General features: G+C 35.4%; 1 protein-coding gene across 1 annotated transcript; it reads right to left on the reverse strand.

Annotated features, from left to right (window-relative positions):
• Positions 1–258: 258 nt before the first annotated feature.
• Positions 259–6606, reverse strand: LOC107592871 (CKLF-like MARVEL transmembrane domain-containing protein 6). The gene is made up of 5 exons (XM_016282452.1): positions 6421–6606; positions 6012–6159; positions 2188–2364; positions 1821–1919; positions 259–1726 (listed from the first exon to the last, which is right to left on the reverse strand). The coding sequence occupies exons 2-5, from the start codon at positions 6135–6137 to the stop codon at positions 1565–1567; spliced, it is 564 nt and encodes a 187-aa protein (XP_016137938.1). The 5' UTR covers positions 6138–6159; positions 6421–6606; the 3' UTR covers positions 259–1564.
• Positions 6607–10962: the final 4356 nt, after the last annotated feature.

The following is a 10962-nucleotide window of genomic DNA, read 5'->3' on the forward strand; positions in this document are numbered from 1 at the left end:
TTTTGATTTACTCAGGTCAGAAACAGGTACAAACATGCAAGATAGCAGCATAAAATGAATGTACTCATCAGTCTTTAAAGGCTAAATAAATGAATCTTTAAGAAAATAACTATTCCCTTTTTTTAAGGATGTGTGTCTTCAGCCAGGCTGCACATTTGATTGAACCGATGAATCACATACACAGCTATCAATCACTGGTTTGCAAAGCCTTAACAAGCATTTTTCCAAATAAATTTCACACAAAAACAGGAGTCTGATATTCGGAGCCCGCCATTTATTGCTTAACTGGAATGCAGAGATGTTTAAAAATGTTCCATGTGACCTTTTGTACAAACAATGCTGGTATTCAAACAGATCCACTAGTCTTTTCATTTTAAAAATCATACAGTCCTTACAAAAATTAAAACTAACCAGATGACTGATCCATATCTTAAGAAGGAATAATAAGAGAGTGGCTATTTTCAAAGCATCAACACAATATCAGGATTTTAAATATGCACAATGTTTAATTAACATAAGAAAGCAGCAGTCAGTTGTACAGCACAGGAGGGTGGAAGCGTCAGGCAGATTAGTGTCTCAGAAAACTTGCAGTCCGTTCATCTCCACGGGCATTTAAACAAACAAATTTGGGCCTACACGCACATACCTCCAAATAAAGACAAATATCTGTTTGGAAAGGGTATTAAACTTCCATTAGATTTAATGCTTCATGTTCATAGATTAACACGCTCACAAAAAAACACAATCTGGGCTCACATGGAACAAGATAAAAGCACAAAAGAAAATATACAACACTTCTAGTTCCACACAATACAAAAATGACGTTTTAATTAAAAAAATGTACAAAAAAATCTATGACTGTACACCCCTGACATCCTTTGCACAGCGAAACATGATCATCATGAGCCATAACATCTTCATCTTGCTGTCACCACATTCACTTCACATCTTTACAGTAAAAATGATTTCATGACATTTGTGTATACAGTGCAAGTGTTAAAAGAAAATATTTCATTATTTTTAAGCCTCCTATCCAATATCATATTCATATTCCTGTGCTGTAAAACAGGTACTAATGTCAACATGATCAAATCCAGATTTTTCTCCAAAATATATTATTTCAGGAAAGCATATATAACTACAAAAACAATCAGGAATGAGTACTTCTTTAAGAAATACAGTGCATCGTTTTGTACTTGTTAATTCATAAGAATAAATGGTCTAAAATTCCGCAGCTCATACACTCCAATAAGGATAGGATGACTTAATTTGTGTAATCATACAAAAGTATACTCTGTATGGGCAAAATATTTTTTGTTTGTTTTATAAAGGATATCGTAAGAATGTTGTCTACTTCGCTTGTAAAATTACGACTTATGAAAAATATAAAAATAATTCAGGCACAATATAAAACTGGTCCAACATGCCAGTTAGTAACTGACCGAAATGGAAATATTATGCTTTTTTTTTTTCTTTGGGTAAAAACATTTCTCATGTATAAAAAAATTGTTTGACAAAAGGGAAAAAAGCTTTTGAATATGTCAGCAAACTGCTGGTAAAAGCTTCAGTTCACTGAGTCAGTTCCATTAGAATTAAGTTTCTCACTCTCTGGTCTGGGTGTGCCGTCTGCTTGTTGGTTGTTTCCCTTTCGGCAAGGAATACCGTGATTTTTCACAAACAAACCAACGTCCATAAAGAAGGCCACCGTGGCCAGGAAGCCAAACACCTGTAATACAGGAAAGACAGTTAAATGCCAGTTAGCCAGTCAGTAGCAGCTATGCTGTCATATCAGCTAAAACACAAATCGAGTGCCAACATACCACTGCGCCCTGCTCCAGATCAGTCTGACCATTGTCTGCCGCAAACACAATGTTGGCAAGGAGGAACAGGATTGCCATGGCTGTTGTGTAACCAAAATCCTATGGAAAAATGAAAAGTAACTTAACTGTAAATTGGATAAAATTGTATAATCTGGAATAGGTGATTCTGACTGGTCAGGAGCAGTCAAATATTTTTATATAAAACATAATATAGAAACTAAAAAAAAAATTTGTTTACAGGCTTTTACATTTTATACACAATTATTAATATAATATTCAACATTTTTATAATATTTAACATTTGTATATTGTAAAAAATTTAATAATAATAGTGATGTTATATTATTAGCAGTGTTTTTTGACTTACCAGAGTAGGCCAGCAGGTAATTCCAACTCTCTGGTGCAACACTGTGGCCAGGAGGATGAGGAGCAACAGCGTGAAGAGGAAGGCTGAGCAACTGACAAATTCAAAAAAGTAGAGTGGACCACAGTGCAAACAGTTGGACACGACCTCCTCCATCACAAAAGCCACAAACGAGAGGAGCTGAGGGGACACAAATGAAATCCAAGTGCATTAATTAACCACTAGGTGGCAGGATCAGCTTTTCATTTCGATAACTCTATCCTGTATACAAGACAATATGAATGATTTGGGTGTTTCCTAAGTGACAAAATATTGTATTTAATGTGATGAATGCTGCTTAGTCAGAGCACATTCATCCTCAGTCACAATTCGAAACTGAGAGAAAAACAGGTGTGAAGTTAATACACCAGCAGCATCAGGTATAGGGGGATTCCCGAAGGTGAGAATAAGCTATTCACCCAAGACACTGACTCTGGGAAAACACATACACACCCAAGCAAACTGTTTTTAATTGTTCATGTTTCCTTTAACATCACAAGCCTGATATTCATCATCCTGAACTCTATGTTTTAGTCACATGTGCACAATTATGAGGTCTTCCAGTCCAAGGGTGAAATTACACCAGTTACATCAATTCCAGGAGACTTTCCACTCCATTTCCCTTTAGCGAACTGAAACTGTAAAAAATTTAAAAAAAAACTGTAACTGATGCACTCGTGCTATTAAAGTTACTCAAATATACTTTATAGAGAAGTCCTTCAAAATAACTCCATTGTTTGTTGTGACGAATATTTCTATAACATTTCTGCTATTAAACTCTGGGTGATGAATTTGTTTCTTTTAAACCATTAATAAAACACATAGCAATTACATTCATAATCACTATGACAAAGGAATTTGGAGTACAGGAAATAATAATAATAATAATAATAATAAAACTAAAATCTTATTAATCTTTTAACATGCATGCATATAACAAATAGTTGGTATTTGACATTCAACTGGTAAAAAGAGAACAGATTCAAGGCAAAATGGGAAAATCTGAAGTAACTGGCAGTACAGAGGAAGAGGAAATCGTAACAGTGTTCTCATTTACACAAAATGCAGTTTCATGAGAAGCAATGTCAAAATGACAAACTAGCCCACTCGTCTGACTCATAACGTCTGTTTTGAGCGCTGACAGCTCTGACAGCCCTGACTGCTAGGAAGGAACAGGGCAGGTTCACATGCAATTGTTATTGTCGCTTAAGAAGCACAACCTTATCGCTACCACACAGAATCCATTCGAAATCCTCCATCCAAACAAGCCGGATAGAACACAGCTGCTATTCAACAGAATAAAGACACTGCCCGCTCACCACCCAAAAAGGGGCTTATTTTAGACATTTATGAGTGAAATGACCTCAAATGTAACAAAGCATGGTGAAGTAAAATGAAACCATACAGAAACTATTTCAGTCTAAAACCGAAACACAAAAAGCTTCACTCCTGGAAAACATGCATACAAATTATTTTTAATTATTTAAGTGCTAAAATTGATCTGTACTTTGGAATAGACTGACCACAATAAAATCAAAGGATTTATTCACAATACAGTACAGTCACTTGACTGCGGCCAACCGTCTCTGCTCTGCTGAATACATTGTGGGTAGATTGATTTCCTGAACAAAACCAGAGTAGTCTTACAAACTCAAAAACTGAAAACAGAAACTTAAATACACAGAATATCAAGTGTTACAGATGGAAATTGAATGTCAAGAACTGAGAAAAAAAATTGCTGACTTTAAAAAAAAAAAAAAAAAACTGAAACAAAGCAGCTGCAAACTCCCACTGGTAAATTACTAATACTGTACACTGCACTGGGTTTATATACCACAAAAAACAAACGCTACGGTTTGTGGGCAATAATTTGATAAAGTGGTTTGGAGGTAGATGAGGAAAGACACTCTTCTCACTGCAGGACCTCTAAGAACTAACTTCAGCATGGCAATTGATCTAGATGAGGTTTCATCTGGGAAGTACCAAGGTGTTCCAGTGTTATTATGTCACTAGCTAAGTGGAAAAGGAAATTAAATGTAGAGAATTTCAAGGGCATCCAGAAGAAATCAGTACATAAAAAAAAAATCATAATCATTAAAAAAAATTATATATATATAAAAAAAAAAAAAAAACTCCAGGGGCAATTTCCCTGAATACACTACAGGAGAAACACTTCATAAAATCTATTTTCCAGAAAAGCATGAGACCAGGCCCTGGACTGTAGGGGCATTTACTCATAAAGGGTGTATTTGTCTCAATGTTGACCTCTATCTGGTAATTACTGGCTAAATTTAATTTCAATGTCATTTAAACTTTTGACTCACCACAACATATTGTGAAAGATAAGAATTGGGTAATTGAATTTAGCATCTGCCTTCTAACTGCATTTACAGTTTAAAGGCAGACAGTCATTTCTTACACCTGATATTACTTAGTTTGTCACATGCAAGCAGACAATGCCCTTTGGTCTTTTCAGCTGTGACCTTGCAAATTCAAACACTTAAAATAAAGTGACAACCAATTAGTGACACCCTGAGAATTGATGCTAAAAGCTAAAGATCGAGATGAAAATATGTACGGAGGAGTCTGAATATTTCAGACTTCACTGAGAATCGGGGACTCAAAATCTAATTTAGCCCAGAAAATAAACCAAAAGGATTTTGGATTTTATTTTAAAACAAAGAAACACTTTGAAAAAAATTGGATTCAGCACCATTTCTAGGTCACTCATCAAATCAAATGGTCAGATTTCCTCACGTCCATTAAAGCACATAAACATTTCTCATATCTTAAGAAATGGAGCACAAACCTGTCGAGCCCATGCCAGTATTTGGGATTAAAAAGATATTTTAATGCTTACTGTGTGCCAAGTAACATAAACACTGCAGTGAATGAATGATGCTGAACCAAGACCTCGCCTCATAGGAGTTGACTGCATCTCTTTGCAAAGCACAAGTAATATCTACTAAATAGCCACTCGAACGGTACACATTTATTCCCGAGTGAACAGGGACGCATGCATGCTCTGCTTTGTCATCAATTATAGAAATCAGTTTGACACATATAGAAGATACCAAGGAAATGGAGGGAATTTCTAACTTGAACTCAAACACCAACAGCCTAGTACCAACAGTCCAAAAAGCCCCATGAGCACCAACCAAGCAGCATATGACTGCAATGCTGAAATGGCCAAGCTTGTACAGAACAAAAGCTTGTCATTATTAAATGGAGACAAAAAAAAGTTGCCACCCTCACTGGCACCCAAGGACTTGTTAAACATCATTTGCATTATCAGGATGTGTGAGACATGGCAGTGGATTGATTCATTCAGCAGAATCCTTCATTAGCATGTAACAGAAACCACAATATTCTAATGAACACTAAAACATCAGCAGTCATATTTTAGCCCCACCTTTTACATGTTAATGAACTGTCAGCATTATTGTTTACCATAATACACTTTTATGGAAACTCACGCACTTTTCCAATAATGCCAGCTTGACTTGTGCTGTATTTAAACCGGACTAACCACTTAGCTACAAGACCTCTTACTCAATCCATGTCCCAATGCACTTTGGTTTAAATGGTTTAGAAAAAAGTTGCTAAGCATTTTACATTACTACAAAGAAAAGTGCATATGCTAAATTAGATTAGCCTATTTTAAGGCTATATTGTTCATTTATTTAGATGTCGAATATATTACGATCACAGTAAGTTACATGTAAACATGCGGTCACGTTTGTGTTTTTATTTTTTTACTTTAGACAAACACGAAACACGTTGCTTACCACTTCAATCCCTTTTATCAAGTATCTAATTTTGTCCAGGTTCTCTGGTGGCATGATGATCCATTTTTTGGACTTGGGCTCCTGCACTGTTGTGGTGGTGTTGTACACCGTGTCTGTGGTGGCCATACTGTATATACTGTAGCTAAATCTGAAAACAAGAATACAACAGATTAGCGATAAAACATGTGTACGCGTTTGTAAATCAGAGATATTTGTGATACTGCAAAGTAACGACGCTTCGACCGCTGGTGTTCACGCCGAGAAAAGCGAAAGTAAACCCGTCAAAGTCAAGTCTAACTAGGCTAACATACTTGATCAACACAGAACTATCGAAATAAACACTGTGTAAGATGTTATGCAACCGAGTATGTGTGATAACAATATTGATAAATATATAAGGGTTAAATACCTCGGATGGTTGTTTTAATGTGTTCTGTTTATGCCGTTCACGCGTCCTTTGTGTGGCCACTTGTGTTTCACTTCCGCACTCTCTTCAAGTTTCTTTATTGAGGAAGGACTTCCTGCGGAGGCTGTGCGACTGCTCACTGGACAACAGACGGGTGTTATTGGGATTTTTCTTTCTGCGATTTTTACCTTCCAGTGGTTGTAACAGATTTCGGCTCTGTTTTTGGTATATAAAGATCGCTGTAACTGCCTTGGAAACGTTTTTGCATTCTTACATTTATTTGGTACTTTAGCGTGCCTTTTATGTAGATTGTAGTGCTTTACTCGGGTCCTTTGAATTTTTAACTTTGAACATGTATTAAAATATGAATTATGACGTTTAATTACGTTCTTATGATGATCAGTGTTGGGGCAACGCATTACAAGTAACGCGAGTTACGTAATCAGATTACTTTTTTCAAGTAACTAGTAAAGTAACGCATTACTTTTTGATTTGAGTTACTTTTTCAAATAAGTAATGCAAGTTACTTTTTCCCCCCCAATTTATTGATCGACAGCTCTCCTGTCCCCATGTTGAGAGAAATCAGAAGATGTTACTGTAGTTCTAAAATAAATATGAATATGCATTAATTCATCAACTAAAATACAAGACAGGTTCAGTATTCCTCAAAATGAATAAAAATAATGCAACTCAGAATATAACGCAAACCTGCAATAATTATATGTTAAACAACACAAATATCCTTTATGTATTTAATCCCATTCTATTAACCAATGTCTTCGATGATTCAGTTCAACCGTACTAATAAGCAAAAATTACTCTAGACAAACATTTGTGTGTCTTTTTTTATTGCTGAAGTGTGTTGAAATTTCTTCTTCTGCACTCTACTGTACGGACGTAACTGTACTTTCCCTTCAGCCTGAGGCGTATTCTCTTCACTTTTGGTGTGAAAAGGCTTTTATATTTGCCAAAAATATAACTTTTTTATTTTAAAAACAAACAAGCAAGCCCTGTCCAGATTTAAAAAGTAACGTAACGTATTACTTTCCATAAAAAGTAACTAAGTAACATAATTAGTTACTTTTTTAGGGAGTAACGCAATATTGTAATGCATTACTTTTAAAAGTAACTTTCCCCAACACTGGTGAGGATCTAAACAAAGAAAGAAATGATCAAAAACTATTTCAATGTTTATTATGTGAAAAAATATTATAAAAATAAATAAATAAACTAACTCTCCCTCAGTTGTAGCCACCACATCCAATATTTTTGGCCTTAATAAAGTTTTACTAAAACTTAGTGTAAGCTACAGTATATGCTAACCTTAGTAGTGTCAGTGAAGAGCATGTATAAGATGAGACATGACACGTGAACAAAACGACGTAATAGAAAAAAAAAATTTTTTTATTGTGCAACATTTCCAATCAAGTTGTAATTTTGTCAAATTATTTGAAAAGTGTGAGAATATTATTCCATTGATTGTGTTGAGGACGCATTAAATGCTAGCTATGAAAACAGCCTTAGAAAGACAAAGGATTCTGACATTTCATATCATGCATGTGATCATTGTGCTTTTCTTGCAATAAAAAAGATTTTGCTTAGAAAATGCTTGGCATGACTGGGAGTTTGGAAAATGATGTAAATAAGCAACTGGAGGGGGGGGCAGCCTAAAATGAGAAAACACATGCTTTTAATTCCCATCTTTAACAAGGGCTGTTTATACTGTGGGTCTTTGTGAATCCAGGGTTCTCTCATCTTTAATGAATTTGATTATATCCCTATATGGGTCTTAACCTTTCTGTACAATGAAATAAACTTTTGTAAAGACAGATGTGAACTGACTAGAGTTTGAATCCTCCCACATGTCATATTCAAGTTCATTTTACAAAATAAATGATAAACGGTACAAATAGCAATGCACTTTATTGTTAGCTATGCGTAGGCCTGAATATCCAGATAAACGTTGCATAAATACACATCAATTACACTTGGCCAGAATCCAAGAACATGAACTCTAAATATCCAGACATATTACAAACTAGAGTTGATCCTGCGAGAAAGGCAGAAGGTTTTAATGCATTTTGTGTCTCAGCACACACACACACAGTCTGGTGCACTATCCTTGTAGGGACTCCCCATAGGCGTAATGGTTTTTATACTGTACAAACTGTATTTTCTATCGCCCTGCACCTAAACCTACCCATAAAATTCAGTTGAACTGGGAGTTGAACAATTACCTGCAGCGCCACCACCAGAGGTCAGTCATTATATGCCACATTTATAATCATAGTTTCACAGACTTACTCAAGTTTTGTGGCATTTAAAAATTATTTGAAAATTTGATTTGAATACTTAAAGCAGCTGAAAAACGGAACATTTTAAAACTCTCTAAATTACTGCAGTATGTATTGATTAGTCCCCCTTAAATTTAGTTTATACATAGTTTGTTTTTAGATATTTCTGTATGTAGTATTTGCAAGTAATTATTTTGTTTGTATATATAATCTTTCAATATATGCTGCTTGGACTCATTGTGGACTTGTTCAACAATTATAATGCCCGTTTGTGTTTTGAAGAGATTTAATAAAGGCTTATTTAAAAAGAAATACGTGTCACGGAAGCAGTGTTATTTTAGTATAATTTATATTTATACTTTATATTTTAAATGAGATTTTAATATATTTAATACATATTTAAATTCCATTGTAGTTAAAGCTTTAGTTGTTTTATTTAGAGTGTTCTAGACATTTTTATTATTACTATGCACAGTTTTTATTCATTTTTATACATATTCGTTTTAGTTAGATTTAGTTATTTTAGTAGCCTACCTAAAGTTAAACTAAATGAAAATGAGAAATGATGTCCTGGCAACTACAGCTAAAATAAAATAAGTTTAAGTTTTTTTTAAATTATGATTATTATGTAAATCAATTTTACTTAAAGTGACGTTTTTATGGTTTTAGTTTTAGTTTTAATCAATGATAATAACTCTGCACTGAAGACTGCAACAGACCACAAGAGTGCAGACTATAAATTCATTCTAACAAACACGCCAGAATCCACAAAGTGTTGTAGAAGTTCTTGTATTTAATTCAATGACATGGTGCAGCATATGCAGGTTATGTTCTGGAGGTATAACATCAAGTTTAATGTGTGTTAGATCATGCCTCCATGCCAGAAATATCAGATCCAGCCCAGGATGCCAGATCCTGTAAGAAAATATCAGTTTGTTTGTCTGGTAACAGAACAACTAGTCAGCAAATTTGTCTAATACCCAAATCCTGTTAACAGGAAATCTTGTCTGGTACCCAAAAATCAACTAATGTTTTTATATCACAAGCCACAGCAATGGAAAAGTACTGCTTCACAACAACATGTGATGTTAAAAGCCTTGAAATGAAGACATTCTCCTATCTCTTACTCATAAAGACAATCATCCCTTGAAACCACACATCATAAGACTAAACATTAAAGAGCAATGGAAAAATAATATAAAAAAAACAACAATAAATGACTAATCAATAAATGATTATATATATATATATATGTGTGTGTGTATATACAGTATATGTATATATTTATATATATACATACATATATACACTCACTGGCCACTTTATAGGTACACCTGTTCAATTGCTTGGTAACACAAATTGCTAATCAGCCAATCACATGGCAGCAACTCAATGCATTTAGGCATCTAGATGTGGTGAAGACGACTTGCTGAAGTTCAAACCGAGCATCAGAATGGGGAAGAAAGGGGATTTAAGTGACTTTGAACGTGGAATGGTTGTTGGTGCCAGACGGGCTGGTCCGAGTATTTCAAAAACTGCTGATCTACTGGAATTTTCATGCACAACCATCTCTAGGGTTTACAGAGAATGGTCCGAAAAAGAGAAAAATCCAGTGAGCGGCAGTTGTGTGGACGAAAATGCCTTGTTGATGTCAGAGGTCAGAGGAGAATGGGCAGACTGGTTAGAGATGATAGAAAGGCAACAGTAACTCAAATAACCACTCGTTACAACCAAGGTATGCAGAATACCATCTCTGAACGCACAACACGTCGAACCCTGAAGCAGATGGGCTACAGCAGCTGAAGACCACACCGGGTGCCGCTCCTGTCAGCTAAGAACAGGAAACGGAGGCTACAATTCGCACAGGCTCACCAAAATTGGACAATAGAAGACTGGAAAAACGTTGCCTGGTCTGATGAGTCTCGATTTCTGCCGCGACATTCAGATGGTAGGGTCAGAATTTGGCGTAAAGAACATGAAAGCATGGATCCATCCTGCCTTGTCTCAACGGTTCAGGCTGGTGGTGGGGGATATTTTCTTGGCACTCTTTGGGCCCCTTAATAACAATTGAGCATCATTTAAATGCCACAGCCTACCTGAGTATTGTTGCTGACCATGTCCATTCCTTTATGACTACAGTGTACACATCTTCTGATGGCTACTTCCAGCAGGATAATGCACCATGTCACAAAGCTCAAATCATCTCAGACTGGTTTCTTGAACATGACAATGAGTTCACTTTACTCAAATG

The sequence above is a fragment of the Sinocyclocheilus grahami genome, unplaced genomic scaffold, assembly GCF_001515645.1.
Source record: "Sinocyclocheilus grahami isolate Dianchi unplaced genomic scaffold, SAMN03320097.WGS_v1.1 scaffold9.1, whole genome shotgun sequence".
In the NCBI taxonomy this organism is placed as follows: Eukaryota; Metazoa; Chordata; class Actinopteri; order Cypriniformes; family Cyprinidae; genus Sinocyclocheilus; species Sinocyclocheilus grahami.